At 40.4% G+C, this 18,955-nt stretch overlaps 1 protein-coding gene across 2 annotated transcripts in view; it reads left to right on the plus strand.

Annotated features, from left to right (window-relative positions):
• Positions 1–18,955, plus strand: part of RASA3 (RAS p21 protein activator 3) — a 138,329-nt gene that overhangs the window by 89,427 nt on the left and 29,947 nt on the right. For both annotated transcript variants that reach the window (XM_074560786.1, XM_074560779.1), the window contains exons 6-7: positions 14,817–14,897; positions 17,612–17,684. In XM_074560786.1, coding sequence (XP_074416887.1) covers positions 14,817–14,897; positions 17,612–17,684 — 154 coding nt within the window. The remainder of the gene's footprint in view (positions 1–14,816; positions 14,898–17,611; positions 17,685–18,955) is intronic.

The raw sequence follows: 18,955 nt of genomic DNA on the forward strand, positions 1-18,955 counted from the left end.
CGTAGGCTTCACTGTGGTTACGCTACCAGAGGCAACATTTAGAAGCAGTGTTCTGTATTTAGCAAGATGACATCTGACTTCCAGCATGCCTGAAGGAACAGGCCACTGAACTCCTGTTGAAAGTCAGTGTGAGCTGGGAGCTTGGCTCCCTGATCTTCCTTTGAGAATTCCAGCATGTGTATGTAATTAGTCACATTTAAATGTCTGTATTTATTCAGTGTCCCCAGCTGCTCCTTCAAGTCTTGTCTTATGTCTTGTCTCTTAGGTTTAAAAAAGCTTGGAAACATCTGCTTTGGAGAGCTTCCCTCTCCTCTCGTTCCTCCTTTTGTTCTTTCCCCCCTCCCCCACCAGTAAATCTATACAGCTAGATAATAATGTATGTGGTTTAGTAGCCACTGCTGTCTTTCAGATGTAGTAAGAGTTTTCCAGTAAGCAAAGCATGAATCTACAAATACATTAGCAGTGCTGAAATTTTATTTGATAAATGAATCATTTGTAGTCCTGGTGTGGAAGACGTGGTGGCTCTGCATTAATTTATGAATTAGACTTAAATGCCGTGTAACTCTCTTGAGAGCTCTGCAAGATGTATTCCGACCATGTGGAACAAAGTTAAATAGGCTGTTTGCAAGAGTAAGCAGGAAAGGAAACAATAAGTAGATATGACATCCCTAAGATAAACACTTCAGGGGTCATTAAGAGAACAGTGACTGAGCTGTGGGCATTTAAGAGCTTTAAAAGCCCTTCTGAAGAGGAAGAGGGAGGTAAGGAGGAAGGTGTCATTTGTCAAGTGTGGTTAAAGCAGAAGGTCTCTGCCTAGGGGTGGGAGTGCTGGGGCTTGGCGATGGTTCCCAACCCTTCTCTGCCATGTGAATAGAGCACAGAGCATGCAGTGGTCAGCATCTGACCTTCCTCTCCGATTGCTTACATTGCAGATCTGAATTTCCTTGTCCATGAGCATTGCCAGAAAGTAACATGGGCATCACATTGCTTGCAGGTTGGCAACCAATGCCCTACATCAGTCTGACCTTATTTAACTATTTAAAATTCTCTTACGCAATGTGATGTTTCTAATGTTAAGGTAAATGATGCTCCATTTTGAAAATTTTAGAGGGTCAGCCTCTATGTTTCGCTGGTCACAGCTCCTGAAGAGCAAAGCCAAGTGTATCAAGTCTAGTTGGAAGGGCTGAGATAATGGCCATTCCTGCTTGTGGATCAGCAGTCTGCATCCTAACCTAAGAGTAAGAGGAAAACATGATCCTGTCTTGTCTGGTGAAGGTTTGCTGTTGTCACCTGTGATTGCATTTGGAGCCACTTTGAACAACCACAGAAATGCAGTTAGTCCTTCAGTCATGGAATATATTTAAATGCTTTTGTGTGAAAATAACACACACAGACATCATCTTTGAGTCATCTGAGGATTTTCATTTACTAACTAGCTTGTTTCCTGCTTTTCTTGTTTACATTGGAGATAGTTTACTTTCCTGTAGATAGCTATCTTCATCAGATCCCAGGAAAAGGTAAAGAAACTGTCTAAAGGGTTGGATTAAAGAGAGAACTTGGAAATGCGTGGCTATCTTGTGTCTATGATGCTGAAGACCAAATTTTGTCTGCTTTCTGTCGTGGCTCTGTCTCTGATGCTGGTAAGAGTGGAAAGCGAATTGCAATTGTAGCCAGCAAAGTTCTAGATAACGTTTTTCTGTGCTGTTTTGTGCTATTTTTTTTCTGAATGCCATTTTAATGCAAAAAACACTGGGACCCATTAGGTTGATGCAATTTCTTTGATATCTCCTAGTATTCCAGTTCTCTTTCAGTTGGTGGTGGTGTGTGACTTGTCAGTAGTGTAGAGCAGTGTTTGCTTCACTCTTGAGTGTGGTGTGCCATACTGTCTCTTCCTTTTCCAAATTAGAGGTGGCGTTCTGCAAAAAAGTCCACAGGAACCAGGAGGTGCTCCCTCATGGAGGCACTGTGCTGATGACAGTATTTTGTTACTATTTGAGGCAGCAGTTCTGAGTCTCAGGCTCTTTATGGCAAGGCTGCAGCTCATGTTGAGTCTGGAGGTAGCCTGAGGCCAGAGCTGGCAGTGAGTGCTCTTTCTGTGATGTTACAGCTCCCCGTGGTCTTTCCCTACATTCAAAACGGGTCCCTGAGCCACCCTGCCTCTAGGGTTTGCTGCTTGCAGGTTTACAGAACATATGTTTTTGTGTTGCTTTAGAGAATTTCTAGACTGATGCAGAGACGTACAGTGTACAGCCATCTTTGAACTCGCTGCAGGGTCAAATGAAGCTTATTTTCCTGCCTGAAATATGAGCTGAATCAGGGAAAAAAAACAGCGGTATTGCTGACTACAAGCAGGCCACTTTAATGCATGCATCAATCAAGTCACCTTATAGTACTTTTACAAACTTCAGCTTCTGTTTGCTGCTGGTAGGGAATGCTAACAAGAGCATAAAGTGGTTTCAAGGCTTCATTTTCAATAAACTCATGCATCCATTAAAATGTGTCCCAATCTCCTTTTTCTACAGAGCATACCCTGCATCAAGCTGTGCCTTTTCCTGCAGGATTACATCTTGGTCATGCTTTTAATCTTGTATGTGTTTCATAACAAACTGGTGGGGGAATATTGCTCAGAGATTAAATCACATAGTATCTGGTATTTTTATCATGTAGTGCTGCAATACTATGGGTTTTGGGGAGTAGGGAGAGGAAGAGAGAAGGAATAGCTATGTATCTGTGTCCAAGGCTTTAGCATAGTACATGTTTGTTTGTTTTTTTCCTTCCACCTGGCTCTGGTAGCATTGAGGTTACACAGCCTGCCATCTAAGTAGTCATCTATCCTTTCTTCTCTATCCCCACCAAAACTTCTCTTAACTATTTTGTAGCCTAAATCAAGTTAAAATTGCTCACGCTCCTTCAAACTTCACCATATCGATAAATACTGTCTCCTCCTGCTGCCAGGTTTTCCACTAAATGAAATTTCAGTTTCACCTTCTTTGGTGGTGTATTCAGTGTTTCTTCAGGACCTCTCCTCTGTTCGTGACATTCTTTGTTTACTCAAATCACAAACAAGTGTCTTTTTATCTGTAATCCTAATCAAGAGCAACTTCTTCAATTAGACCCTTTGGCAGTAGTCCACCTCCAACAGAACATGTTTTAAAGTGCTTGCCATTTTGAGGTTGAATCGTCATCACATGATTGTGGAATATATATAAAACTGAGTTCACAATTCAAGACTGGAATGTAAGTCTTCTAAATTAGTTTGTTTCAGCAGTAAGTGCCACTGTTTAAATAACGTGAGGGTACTTCCTGTTTTACACAGAGTAAACATAGTCCGGGATTATAAACGGAGACAAATTATTCAAGCATAAATCCTTTTGATAAGTGAGTTTTAACTTCTAAATGTGCTTGAGATCACAGTGTTAGGGTGGTTTGGTGGCATTAGAGAGCGTTTCTGTAGTATTCATGTTTATAAGAGATGCATGGATTTTGAGAACTGTGAATTGTTAGCACCTTGGACATGCTGACAGTACCCCAAATGTCTGCAGTTTTTACTTCACAGATGTCCTTTAATGGTGATCAGCTGGAGCAGTTCAATTAGGTTTGAGGTAGGGCGTTAGGAAGAAATTAGGTAACTGTCCTGCAACATGACCTATATCAAAAGGCTCTTTGATGTACACAGTATTTGAATGATTGTTGGAATTCCTACCGCTTTTGTGGCAGGCACCATCCAAAACCAATGCTGGTGAAGCTTCTAAAGGAGTAATGTGATGGGACACAACTTACAAATTGCACTTTTCTCTGCAGGTTTTTTTTATTGACGCAAGAGCGACACTTGCCAAGGTGATATTTAGGTAGCAGAACTGGGAACTGGTAACATCAAGGTGTGATAAGAGTAGGGGAAGCTGGAGACAAAAAGGGAAGTCACAGGGCCCCAGGTGTTGAAGTAGGGGTTTTTTTGCAAGTATAAGGAGAATAAAGATGTGGTACACCATGCATAGGAAATGCCCTTCATTAACTCTGATGTTCACAGAACTATTTTTTGAGAGGAAGTTATTGCACGAAGTCTGACAGTGTATGTGGTAATAATGAGAAAGTATCTCTTTCCCTGCTCCATCTGGATGAGCTAGAAATCATGTTCTTGTTTCTGGGTACATTATTGTACTGGGAGTGCAACTGGTTATGTACTCTGACCAAGTTCTTTCCAGAGTCCACAGTACTAAAATCACCAGGTGTCTACTTTCCTCCCTGCCTGTCCCCCCTGTCCCCCCCACCTTCTTGGTATAAACCTTTGACTTGGATGCCATTTTCTGGCATTTTCAGTAAGAGTTGATTGTGAAATATTTCATTTGTGTTGCTAATTGCATATTTGTAACATAGAAAAGCACTTGTGAATGGGAAAGTTTAAAAGTCTTTTAGTACGCGTTTTTAATTTCATAGCACTTTGAGATCAATTGTTTTTACTGTCCCCCTCTTTTCCTTCCCACTGTACAAGGCAGTTTGCTAGTTCCTCCTTTAATCACTTGATTCTCTCAAATACAAAGGGAAAAGGGAAATATTTTGAAAGAAAATGCAAGAAGCCATTCTAATAAGCACAGAAATTGGCAAGGAGGCTGTGCTTTTGGAGGCAGTAGTGTCTGCAATTGATTTTGACTCATTTTACAGTTGACTTGCTTCCAAGCTGATGGTTTTGTAATGATTTCGTGCAAGCTTCAAACAGAAGCAAGAATTCAGCTAGACTCCATACAGCTGCAGTGACTGGCTGCACATGGTGTTACCCTTTTAGTTGTTTGACAGTTACTGCCGTATTGTCCAATGTCCTGCTCTGATAGCCTAAACATCATGTTGGTAAGAGATGGCACAGTGTGATGGCCAACTCTTGCTATTTATGTACTGTCGAGTCAAAGGCTACAGAGAATTGCTGAATCGCCGTGTGCGGCCCTTTCCTCCCTGGGGATGTCCAATGGTGCTCTCTTCTCTACACAGCCATTGGATTTAACAAAATTTGTAGAACTGGAGTACTTTTGGGATTTCTACCACTTTTTCAAATTTTGTGGAAATCACCGACTTACTAAAAAAAACCCAAAACATCAGTGGGAGATCAATGGCCAAATGTAGACAGAAAGCATTTTCTCATAAGCCTGTGTGTTTAGGAGACCAGGCTAAAAAGGATGCTGTTAAACTCAGAAGGGCTCATAGAAGAGCTACGGGAAGAATTGAGGACCTGGTAAATGTGTCTCACAGAGAGCGAGCGTTTGATTCATGCAAGAAGAACTTCAAAGTAATGAAGCCACAGTATGCACAATATTCAGAGGAGAGTCCTTCTGGTTGTATGGTTACTTATTCCTACTACACGGATACCCAATGGTTGGAAGCTGAAGGCTAATCTAGTGGGAAACAAGTTTGTTGGGTTTCTGGGTGGGTTTTTTTTTTTGAGTCATAATCATTAATCAGTTTCCTGTAGAACATTGTAAGGATATATTAATCATTATGAGTCCTTTCAGTTAAGCCTCAATTTCTTTCAAGAACGTGCTCTGGAGATGCAGTAGACATCATGAACTCGTTGCATAACTTGACTAGCTGAGAGCTTTCATCACTGTCTTGAAAGAGGCCAGACTATGTGATCCCAGTGATCCATTTTGGTCCCAAAATATGAGGAGAAACTTAATGCAAGTACAAACTGTTTGTGTAATAAGTGGAATTGTAAAGCTGATGTGGGCTACTAATTACAGCTGGTTATACCAGAATGTCTACCTGACCATGCCCTAATTTACATCTTGTTTTTCCCTAAGAACATCTAAAGTGACAAGTCATTAAATTTTTTTTTAAAGGGTGCTTACTTTGCATTGTTTTTAATCACCAGGGATCTTAGTGCTGTACAAACAACAGTATACCCACTGTTCTGTATATATTAGCAGAGCCTTCTTGGGATGGGATATCATGGGTTTTATCTGCACCTAGGACATAACTGCTTGTGCTTCTTGGAATGAATAGCTCCATCTGCCATAGTGTAAAAATTTTAGGTAAATGAAACTTAACAAGCCTGATCTATATGTTGGTGTTTGGATAACTGAAAAAGACCCCATAGTTTTGCTTCCTGCTTTTCACAAACTGGGCACATCTGAATGCTAATTTGTATTGAATATTACTGTCCTTTGTTTTTTCATAAAACATAATTTTTGAGGATATTATGCCTTGATTTTACTGTTAAATACCTGATACTGTGTGATTTTTATTCTTTTTTTACCTCCCCTGCTTGATTACTCCATTGTCTGTAATCACAATGAGATGTTAACATCTTTCTAGTTATGTAAATCTAGACAGCATCAAGTTATTAATATTAATTTCTTGAATTCTAGTTGGAGAGCATTTTCATGTTAACCGTGACACAATTTGTATAACCTTAGCCCAGTTCTCTTCTCAAAATTAATTCAATGCATCAGCATTACTTTGGGACTCAGTTTGCAACTTAACTGCCATCAGGTTTCAGTAGTGGTGATGAATCAGCTTAATTTTAATTCCTTAATGAAAGTATTGCATGTCTAGGAAAAATCACTACCCTTTAATAATAAGTGTTGTTAATCAAGACCCCAGATCCTCTGATTATTCACATAAATGTAATCAAAAGTTGTTCTGAGTTGTTTCAAGTTGTGTTTTTAAAGCATTAAAAGTTCCACGTACCTCAAGTGTGATGAGGCATGCCCAATACAGAAGGTTCTAGCCTCCATGTAGTGTTTGAAGGCACCTTTGATTGTTTACTAGGTCCACAAATAATTACTTCTTTTGTTTTTAAACTGTGAGCTATTTTTTTTTTCATTTAGAAAGGTGTATTTGCTACTATAATACATCTAATTAAATATATGATGTGAGAATCTATGTGGAGGAGTCTTCAAGGATTTATTTAGTACAGAAATCATTATACTTGGACTGGGTAGGGGTGAGAAGAAGCTGGCTGGGTTTTTCATTCTGTCAGTGCTGCTGCTCTCATTAAACCATCTCATTCCCTTGCCTTCCCTTCCAGTATGCACCCCCTGTCACCCAAAAGTTGTTGAGATTTGATCCAGACTTTCAGGTGATGCATTCCCTTGGCCCAAGAGGTCTGAGTTATTGTGCCCTGTGGTTCAACTGTGTTGTGGCATGAGATTTAGATGCTTTCCTCCAGCCTACTGTACTTGGTGCTCTCCCAGTTGTTACAGACGTCTATCTGTTTAGGTCGCTTACCAGCATGTCTGAGCTTTTATTTAAAATATTAACACTTATGGCCAAGCTGGGGTAGTTGTTTGACTTGGCTATACTCAGCACTTTGGAGGAAACCCTTACTCACCAGTTAGGTAGGAAACCCCTAGATAAGTTAAGGACATGCTGCTTCTGTTTTGCTGGTTTGTTTCTTGTAGTTGAAAACCCGTTCTCCTCCCACCCCTGGGTGACTTATTTCCTTCTCTCTGGCGTAAGTTCTTTAAAGCTTCTGGTTTTGGTCTCTTCCTCTCTTACCTTTTACTTCCTTCATAGTCAGGTCCCTGCCAGTAGGCTCAAAAGCTTTTTATTTGGGTGATTTCTTGATGATTTCTTGGTAACTTCTGCCCTGCCAAGTATCACACTCCGTCTTTGTGATGAATTCCAGTCATTCCAAAATGAACTACTTAATTTTGTCTTCCTTTATCATCATATGGTTATCAGTCCGTCCAGTAGTTGCAGATGCTTGTGGCCCCTGCTGGTTGGCAGAGGGGAAAAATCAGGGTGTGCTCATGCAGTTTGGTTTGTTTCCTTATCTGCTCATGCATGTGTACAGTGACATGCAGGCACGGCCTTAAAGGAGGGATTGTGCCCTGTGCAAGCAGCTCCTTCCTGGCAGCAGGTTAAACTTGGACAGGCCTCAAGTCGGAGATTGTGGCAGTTTGCTTTCCGTAAACCCTGTATATCCATATAGCACACTGTGTGTCTTCTTGAGACCGACCTATGTTTCCAAGCAAAGAAAAACAGCACAGGAGACGTTTGTGTCACTGGCTTCATTATGTAGCCATAACTGTCTTTCTGTGTTCAACTGACATGCTGCCTTTTGATCTTTGGTCTTCTTTCTTTCCTCATCTGCCTGTACTGACAGTATCTCATTGGTTCCATTTAATACTGCCGTAGGCCACAGTCGGCTCAGCTAAAGCTGTTGTCTAGGCTCTAATCGTTCACTGCGTATTGTAATTGATGTCATTTTCTATTTCACTCCTTTACATTCCTCACCATGCTGCTTTAACAAAAACACTGCTGCAACTGCCTTGATATGCTGACCCATTCCTTGGCTTCCTGCCATACTACATCAGATTCAAATTTCTTCACTTGCCCTACAAGAACCAATATATTTCTGTCGTTAAACAAATTCATCCTTTCCTGATTGTACCTCTTCCTTTGTGTTGCTATTCCCTTACAATTTTTACAAGCTTCTTGCTTTTCTGCAACTTGTATTTAGGTCTTCTGCCTTCTCTGAAAATCAGTGTGTCCTAGAAACAGCTTTGCCTCCTTACTTGCCCTTTCTTTTCACTTTCTCATCATTCAGGTGTTGCTCCCTCTTAATAACTGGGGTTGCAAGTCTAAGACCCAGGCAGGAGGAAATGATGATGTCAGTGCCGGTAATACTCACTGAATCAGTGCAGTTCAAAATTTCAGCAAGTTTGTGTCTTTGTTCAAGGCCTCAGGGCACAGAAGATAATTTAACCATTTTTTATATTAACCTAGCTAAAAACTTTTCTGAAGTGGCTTTTAGGAAGCTTGCGACACTTCTGTAATTGACTCATAAACTGGCTTAACTGCTAATGGATTAACTCCTTGTCCTGTGAGAACAGGATGGCTGACACACACTTTTTAGTCTGTTCTCTTTATTTAGTACAGAGCACAGATGGTACTCTGTAAATGTGTGGTTTTAAAAGTCTTTCTAGAGCTGATATTGGGAGGCAAATGGGATGTTTCAAACGGTAGCATGGAGGACAGCTCCCATATTAAGAGCAGGAAAAAGTCCATGTGATTTTTAAACTAATAATAAATGTTTAGATGTGTACTAACATGAGAAAATTTTGCACTTTATTTGAAGTGATAGTGGTTTTAGGGATGCATATGTATTGACAGTATTTCTTCTTTATATTTAATGAAACAGTTTTTACATTGTAGTTTTACTGTAATATCTCTAATATTATTTGGTCTAGATTGGGGAAGCAGACGTTGTGCTTTCATTTGCTTTCTATATATTATTGGTTGGCTTTGTATGAATATTCGTTCCTGTTTTGCTATAAAATATCTTCGGTAATTACTTGGGAAAGAAATCGTTGCTCGAACCCAAACACTAACAGTCAGTTCCTCTTCCTCTGCTGTGTCCAAAGGAAATCACCATTAACAGCCTTGTATTAACAAGAACTCTGCGTGAGTGGTAGAAATGTGGCACATACAGAGCTTTCCAGTTAAAACCAAAAGCTAATCTAGGTGGTGCGTGAGGCTGCAAAAACTGTTGTAGGTCAGCTCGGGAAGGAAACTTTGTTCAGGATAACATGAATTTAAAAACATGTTTAAATGTTTTGCTTGATTGCAACTACTCTGGACTCAACTGGGAATGGGGAAGAAAAGGCAGTACTTACGTGGGATTGCAGTTGTAATCTCAGAATTTCATAAGTTTCTGTTGTGCTTTTGGTGTGGAGTCTGTGGAGGGTATTTTAAAGAGAAAAATCAAAATAGTTGCCTGCATAGCCTGTTCCTCTGATCTGCATAATCTGTATCCAGATTTCAGAAACTGAAATGGGGGTGGTTTTGACTGTATAATTTAGGTATATAAATGTTTCAGAGCCAGTGTGTCAAATACTGTACTAAGAAATGCTCATCCCAGGTAAAGTTATGTCATTTGTTTGAATGGGGCAGGATTTCATTTAGTGCCGCGGATCTTTGTGCCTTGTTCCAGAAGAAACAGGCCGCTTGGTCAGCCTCTTGGCAAAAAAGGGTTGTGTGTTTATGTTAAGTCCTGAATGAAGGTGGGTAGATTGCTTTGTGGAAGTGAAGTGCAAGGTTTGTCTGAAGGTGCACTAACAGCAGTTCAGATGTGGCATTTGGTCAGACCAAACCCCAGGACGCTGTCTCTGAGTGTGTGCAGTAGGAGATGAAGAATTATGAGAGCATTCATATGGTGATACACTCTTCCAGCCTCCAGAAATTTATGATTCAGGGAATTTCTGAGCTAGATGTAGTGCCTTTGTGCTTAGTAGTTGTGGATGTAGATAAATCCCGGCAAAGACCTCTAAAACACATGAATGTGAGTGGTTTATCAAGGCCCTGGTCACACGCGGACCAAGAGAATAAGGAGTCCTGGGAATAGTTGCTGCTTGCAGTGGAAGACAGAAGTCAGTTCACTGGTCTGAGAGCAGCTACCATGTGCCAGCACAGATGTGAGCTTGGCCAAGTTACACATGGAAATCTATCACGCAGCATTACCTCAAAGTTCCTCTTACATCACTGGGAATGACTAAGGAGCTCGGATCATGATGCAAGGCTGCACTGAAAGAAAAGGACATGAATGTGGCAAGGAAAGGGGAAGCACCGCTTCTTTACTGTCAGGCTAGATGAAAAGACTGGACCGCTCTATTATGAAGTAAAAGATTAGTAGCCTATTTTATGTGCCCTGGGAAGTCCATTCACAAGGGAGACTATTCAGAGGTGCTCCATTACTCCTGAAAGACAAGGTACTCAGGAGAGTACATACGTTAAAGATGATCCTATAGTCAGTAGGTAAAAAGGAAGAAAAATTAAAAAAAAAAAAAAAAAAAAGAGATCCGGAGAGGCTTAAGAAAGTAAGTGGTATACCCAGTGCTGGGGAATGTGCCTTACCAAACAAGTATTTAGCATAAGCCAAAGATGCATTGTTTTGATGACGGTTCTGACAAAACTGCCACAAAGTTTGCTTTTAAGTTGATACTTCTCTGTCTGGTCAGGCTTACCACACAAAGTACTGAGTGTTCAAGAAATAATTAGATCACTAGAGCAATCAAGGAGGAGGAAGTCTCTTGTCTTTGAAATTACACAGAGAAGAACCTGAGTATGGCCAAAAAATATGCATATGAGATGGGACAAAGCCTCAAGATTAGGAAACGAAAGAGAGGTGGAGGCTGGAAACAGATTATTATGATACATCAGTAGACTTGCCAAGCATTATTATTGATCCCAGGAGCGCAATATGTATGTGAAAGCAATTAAAATACATGGATTATGTACAGTAATAGAAAGCGAGATTGTGTAGAAGAAAAGATGTATTTTATTTTCTGTTGAGGAATCACAGTGAGAAAACAGTCTGATTTGGGAAAAGAATATGGGAATGGTGTGCTGTTCCCGACCCCAGGTTGAAACTGGGGGAAGAACTGAGCCTGACAACGTACATTGGAAGTGATTTGGTCTGCAGAGAACAGTAAATATGCATACATGTTTTAAGAACAGCTATGTCCCTTCTGGTTTCTTTTCTCTGTGTCCGTTTTTGTGTTGGTTGTCCATTCTGGCGCACAAGGATGCCAATGACACATATGCACCCTGAAAGCCTATAATTTTCAAATAATTTTTGTGATTCCAAGGAAGGGGTGTGGAACGCCCACAGGCTTGGATCATCCTGATGTTGCTCGCCTGTGAAGCCTGGTTTTGAGTATGCTTGTGTGTAGGGGCTGTCTCGGAGACTACAGCCCACAGCTCTTGGTTGGCAGCCCAGAGGGAGAAGGAATGCCTGTACTGTCAGATGTGAGCTGCTTAGTCTTTGTTGAAAAATCTTTTCTTGTTTCAAAACCTTCTCTCCCTGCCTCCTTCTCAACTTTTCTGTAATCATGTAATTTAAAGGCAAGAGGGGCAGGCTCATGGTGTGTTTGGGTTTGAGGTTTGCTTTTACCCTCTGGGAATTTTCCATAGCTTATTTACTCTTGTGAAGGTTTGGTCATGAACCACATTGAAAACTGAAATGTCTTGTTCCTTGAAACCTGTTAATTTTATAAACCACAAGCAAAATATAGTGAGGCAGCTGCATTGAGAGTTTTCCCATATGACCCAGCAGTAACCTTAGCCCAGCCCAGACAAGGCTGTGAGGGATGGCTTGCCCTGCCCCAGCTGGGCTTGAGATGGCTCATGATCAGAAACTACCAGTTGGGTAGAAAAGATTCTAGCAGCCACCAGACAGTTTTCCTCTGGGGCCTGATGAGTCAACTTGTAATTCTTGAATAATCTTCATTGCCTAGGCTTTTTTTCATTATCCTGGTACAGGATAATGTTAATGTTAAATTAATTCTGCACCTGATTAGAGCAAAGGTGTTTCATTTTTACTGGCTTTATTCACAGCTTCCCAGTGCCCCCCCTCCAACCCCGAGATTATACCTTTGTTAACATTTCTTTTCCTATGTTTTTTCATCTAATCCAAATATGAATTGTCAGTCTTAATAATGCGATACCCATGTGACAGAATTGAGGCTCCATTTTATCGTGTCTCTGGGTAGCTGTCATTTGGTTATGGCTTTTTTCCTGCTTGCCAATTAAGGCCAGTACTTTGGTACCAGGTTGGGAGAGGAGCAGTGTTAATTTACCTAGCAACTTTCCCATGAAACGAAAGCAGCTCTAGGATTACATTTTCCTGCAACTAATGAGGCTATACTAACATGACTTGGCCAGACCTGTGCCTTGTTGAATTTTATTGTCTCTCCCCACAATGGTTAGTAAGATATAAGAACAAAAATGAACACCTCTCCAGACATAGCCTTCCTTCCTCAAAATCCAAAGTTTTCAGTCTTTTGCCTGCTTTCTCCAGCATCCTTAAACAATATTTTAAATTACCTGAAAGGCTTGGGATACATTTTATGTCTGCGTCTGTTTCCTGTTTTCCCACATTTTGTTTCTTTCAAGGTTGTTTTTGCTTTTCTTATTCCAACTGCACACAAAGAAACGTCTTACTGTTAAGTCATCGTGATTGTATGAGAACATCTGTGTATTTTGATTTTTCTTTGTTTTTGTTTTTTGTTTCTGTTTTTCCCCAGAGAACATAAAAACTACCCTACTGTGTTAAATGCCCCTCTAATCTGGCCTAGTACTGTTTCTGATATTTGCTGGTGAGTGGTGCTTCAAATATGGTATGATTGGTCCAGTGTTACACCCCTGTCAGTCAGCAATTTGAGCTTTCCTGAGCTGGAGGAGGCTTCTGGACCATTAAGCTTTAATAGCTGCCTACAAACTACACTGAATGAGTTCATGTAGCCCTGGTTTGAATCCATGTGTTCTTTTGGCCTCCATGACATCCCATGGCAATAAGTTTTGCAATTTCATTATGCATTGTGTGGAAAAAGTACTTCCTTTTGTTTATTTTAAACCTGCTGCCTGGTAATTTCATTATGTGCCCCTTAATTCTTTTGTGAGGAAATGTTCTTCACACCATTCATGATATTGTAAGCTGTTCATGAATGGATAACTTGTGTTTTCTGAGCTGGAGAGTACAAACCTGGGAGAGCCACAAGCAAGCAGAAGTCATCCTGTTGTTCTTCTCCATGTTTTGTAGAGCACTCACAATTCAAGATATACAAGTGCTGAATGATTCCTGTATCGGTTCAGAATGTTAACTTTTTTCCTCCCTTTATGCAGAGTACGTCATAGGTCTGTAGTTAAACTGTATTTGAAGTCTACATCTTATGTTACCAAATAACTTGCTTTGTGGATAAAATTGTGGAGCACTATCTGTTACTGAATTTTTCTCTATTGATTTTTTAATATTTTTTTAATCGAAGTTGCTGTCTCTGAAAGCAGTAAAATGAATATTACTTTTCGTGCTGATTTTATAGCACCTAGAAGTTTGCAAGGTATTTCACACTGCAAGTATAGTACTACTTACCTGCCCAAAGAGCTTCAGAGTTTGTCTTCACCAAAATTTTCCAGTTTTAATTGTGCAAATACATCAGCCCAGCAGGCTTACCTGTTGGAAGCAGAACTTGTTTCAGGAGTGAGAGTCTTGGCAACCGGCTTGTCCGCCTTTGTTTCCAATTGGTGCTACATTCCTCAGTGGGTTTTAACTTGTTAAACGTGAAACGCTTTTTCATTGTTTTTTGGGGTTGTGTTGTGTGGTTTTTTTCTTTTTTTAATAAAGAGAAGCTGGAATGAGAGTGCAAAAGTGCAGATTTCTCACCGTGGCTTGCAGCAAACCCCAATTTGTTCTATTTTGTCCCTCCAGTGTCTCTTTGACTTCTTCATTGCAGAGCTGCTGAATGTGTTTCTTCAGTTTGCTGTTTAAAAGTTTTATGGAGAAAGACGGCTATTGTCATACTGTCTACTGGTCCGTAGTTAACTCACCTTTACAAATAAGCCCATGCCAAATCCTGTCAAAAGCACTGAGGCCTTCATGAATGTGATTCTGAGAAATTACTTGACTACTGCTGGGATCTGTCTGTGTCGGTTTATTTAATCTTTTGTTACAGAAGTAAATTTTGGTTATTTATTTTTTTTGTGTGTGAATAAATTGTCACAGAATTTTAAAGTGCTGACAGCTCCCATCTTGACAGCAGACTCTTATTTCATGAACCTTAAGTTGTTGTACTTGCATAATAAGAATCCTTTGAGTTAAGGTTTCTCTGTAGTTTAACAGTATTTTTGACCCTATTAAAGTTAGTATTTAAGACCAAAATGTGTTTTCAAGTTTAGCTATAAATTTGAAGGCTTGTGCTTAGTGACATTTCAATTCCCTAGTGTAAAGTATTATGAAGCGGGAACAGGATGAAAATGCGTTGCTTTTATTTTCACTCCAGTCTCTTCCTGTTTCATTGATTTGATTGTCGCATTTTCTTCTTTTCTAGAGTTTTAGAGTGCCAAGGGCTGCCCATTGTGAACGGGCAATGTGATCCCTACGCCACTGTTACCTTAGCAGGACCCTCCAGGCAAGTATTGCACATACAAGAGCTTCCATTTTATAAGAATGGTTTCTGTTTCCTCTGTCTATTAGAAATTTGCATTCTCAGAAGGACATATGGGAGTATTTAGACACCACTAGAATACATTAATTGTTGATGTGTGCATGTACGAACTACTGAATTATACAAGAGTAAGTAATTTGAGGCTTGTTTCAGTTTTGATTTATGTAAAGGTCTGAATAATCCCTGAATAATTTGAATATCCTGGAGTATGTAATTTGTGGTTAGCCTTAATTTGTACGTCTTCTCACCTCACAGTTGGAGGCCAGTTTTTGAGCAAATTTATTGCCTAATTTTGGGCAGAGGCAGAAGAGAAAGCCGAATACATCAACAGCTTGCAGAGTATGCACGTTTGTATGTGAATATTTAGAGCCTTTTCACTTTCAAGGTGTGGCAAATTAATGTGTATGTTGAAAGCCCTAGGTGTCTCAATGCTACTATTTGATATATGTAATAGCATTGATAAAATTTGGAATGAGGTTTTAGTATTAAATTCTCCTGTTCTATTATAAACATTTCCCGTGCTATTGGGTGTCACTGTTCTGTTTCTGCTTATTTAGAGTCATCTTTTATGTCTGTGCCATGTTAGAAACAAAACAGCACTGCTGTAACCTCAAAGAATCCGATTTGGTACCATGGGTTATTCATAATATTTTACAATAATTTATTGAAAATATTATAAATAAGATGCATTCTTGACAAATACTTACCTTGCATGCAGAGGAGTCTTTGAGACTGGTCTGTATTCTTTGTCTTTGTCTAGGTGTGTTATGCCTTATCTCCATTAATGAGCTGTGTATTTGAGTTGTATGCTTTGATGTTTTAAGCCTATAACTTGTTTCATATGGTACTAGGTGACTATTACTGAAACTGTAAGGACATTTTTTGACTACTCCTGAATGTCCAAACTTAGCCTTTGTCTGCTTCCCTCCGCCCCCCAGTCTGGATAACGTATGACAACTGACAATGTTATTTCCCTTCAGAATAAGGAGCATAGCCTCATCATATTCCTATCTGTTTTTTTGGCGGGGGGAGAAGGCTTGCCTCCTATCTCCAGCAAGCAGCATGCAGCTTATTCTCATCCACTGCTTTGTAATTGCCCAATAATTGTGCTTGCCTTAATCGCCTCCCGTTCTACATCCTGCTTCCCAGTCCCCTCCCAGATGGGCTTATCAGTAAAGAGGTTGATTGGCAAGTGTGACTGATGAGATGGGATAGGCAATCCGCCCTACGTCCTGGAGGCGATTAGTCTCTTATCTCTCAGCTCCTCCTAGGAATAGTGGGATATTCTTAATCTGTACATCATTCTTCTCTCTGGATTTTTCAACGCCTCTCCTTTTAAAGTAGGAAAGCTGCTTTATTCTACTGCATTTATGCAATGCTGGTTTCAACAAATGTGCTGCTGTTTATTGTGTGATTTGTACTTACAGAGCCATCGGACTTCCTGACCAAAACTATTTCTATGCCTGTATTATATATGGGAAAACATTGTATACTGGTGGACTGGCCCATTCAAGTCACACAGAAAGCCTGTACCAGCACTGGGAATTAGACCCAGCTTTGCTTGACCTTTGTAAAAGAATATGTAGAGTTGTCCCGTTAATATAAGCAGTTACAAGCTATCTAAGCAGCTTTGCTGCATGAGAAATGGGGGATAGATTCTGGGATGAAATGATTAGTAGGTCAGTTTTCCACATGGCTGATGCGCCTCTCCATCTGTGTCTGTTTTATCTATGCCTTCTTATTACTGCACACAGGACATTGCGTGACACAGGACAACACACAGCTTTTCGCGTGTAGGTAATGAGAACAAACCAAGCGTAGGTTCATAACATTTGGAAATCATCAAGCAGCTGTTGGCTGGCCTGTGTGAAATGCATTGGCTGGCTTTAGCCCGATGCCAAGCAGTTGGATGTCTGTATTCTAAAAGGCAGGCGCAGGCGGATGGCAGTGCCCATAGAGGATGAATGGGCAGTGCTGAACTTTGTCAGGCCTGTTGCCCAGTGAGTGGTTTGAGGGGAGGGCTGCCATGTCTTTTTCCTACAGAGCAGTAGAAAGTAAGAGACTTCTGCTCAGCCCTGCTCATAAGAATTCAACAACATAACATTAACTTGGTGCTATTGGGGCTGCAGGGAAAAGGGCAGTAATATAGCAATAAAAATACACTTCCTGAGAAAATCATTCTGGTTTTTTGTTAATTTAACACCACTGAAAAGCATGCATTGATTCCTCAGGGCAGGATTATAAAATATAAAACACAGAAATAGCTATGTCAGTCTCCTCTGCTTTTAAGGTATGAGGAATTTTTGAGTCACATCAAGACTGAGACCATCCCCCTCCTTCAAATGTTACTGCTCAGACCCTCATTCTTGCCAATTGCTTTGTACAAATATAAGATTCTTCTGGATCAAGCAAGTGACAAAATCAGGGTTCAAGGACTTGTTTTTAAGGGAGGATAACAAACTGTGCCTACTGCCACTTTAGAGAAATAGGCATGCAGTGAATCCCTCTCTTAAATGTATGCAAATGTGTATGCCTTGCTGTGCTTGGAGCCACATGGCATTCCAGTTTTATCAGATAAATCAAATGGATGACTATTTGTTCCTTGGTGGGTCTGTTCTCAGATCACACTTCTGCTAATGTTGTTTCTTACCTTTTTTTTTTTTCTTTCCTTAATTCAGATCGGAAGCCAAAAAGACTAAAGTTAAAAAGAAGACCAACAATCCACATTTTGATGAAGTGTTTTATTTTGAGGTTGGTATTTCAAAGGAACGGGTGATAAGCTGAAATACTATACTGTAGATAGTTGGCACGGCATCCTGCTCCATGTTGTGCCAGCTGTCTTCTTTGGAGACTGTTTCAAAGTGTGGTGCAGGGGAAAGAACTACCCAGGATCAGACTGTCTGCTGAGGGAGCAGTATATTGCTTCAGCTCAGGTGCTCTGTAGGAAAAGCTTCAAGGCGGGCACTTCTGAGCAGTGGGCTTTACACTCCATCGCGACTCACCCCAGGAGAGTTTTGAAAAGGAAAGTTAAAAACAAGATTTAAAAAGGAAAAAAAAAGATATATTTTTTTTTTTTTTTTGCCTGTGGTTTTATAGCTGCTCCACCCTGTCTTTCCCAGTCAATGGGAGGATGGTTATCTCCTAGGAACACTGAAAATTGCAGAGGAGAAATACACTTAAACTGGATGTTCTGGCTGTACCAATCTGCTGCAATACCAGTGCCTTTCCTAGCAAGTGGGTGAAACCTCTAGAGCTTTATTTAATACAGAGCAATTTTAACAGGTCCAGTTAAGACAAAGTATAGCTTTTATGAAAGTGCTCATTTTGGCTCTTTCTGGCAAGAGTAGCTGTAATTGTGGTGTGTCCATACATATATGTGCATGTATTTATAATTTGGATACCTCTTGAAACTCTTCATTTTGTCTTCTAAAGTATGTGTATCTTTCTCTTTCTCTTTGACATCTTAGTCCCGGTCTATGCTTAGCTGTTCTATTTCAATAGATTACTCAAGAACATATCTGGTGTAATAAAGCTGATGAAAAGGCATAGCAGTACAGAGCAGTTGGCATATCATTGAAAAGCCCTTTCTGGCCATACGGCTTGCATCATTCAGGTCCCATTTGCATTAGAGATTGTTGCTGGTATAGAGATGGCACCTAGGGATGTGTTTTCTCAAGTCAGTTCAGGGGCACAGGCAGCCACATCAGGAAGGAGAGCTGGGGAGGAGGAGCCATACAAGTGCTGTTACACTGTGCAGATCTGAAATGCACATAGCATTCTTGGCAGTGCCAGTGACGGGCTTGTTGCTGTCTTCCTCCTTCTACAAACCACCGTCTTTGCCTAGAAGCTGATGGTTGTACTAACTAATCTAAGTTGGTCATACCAGCAGAAGTGTTCTCTTGTTGATGTAATGTATTTGGATTTGAGGAACAGATATAGCAAGTTCTTTATTGGCACTGCCAATAAAGGGTGGAAGCCCTGAGGGTTAGCCAGGGTAGCTAGCTAAGGTCATCCTTTCTCTG

The sequence above is a fragment of the Larus michahellis genome, chromosome 1 (assembly GCF_964199755.1).
Source record: "Larus michahellis chromosome 1, bLarMic1.1, whole genome shotgun sequence".
NCBI lineage: Eukaryota > Metazoa > Chordata > Aves > Charadriiformes > Laridae > Larus > Larus michahellis.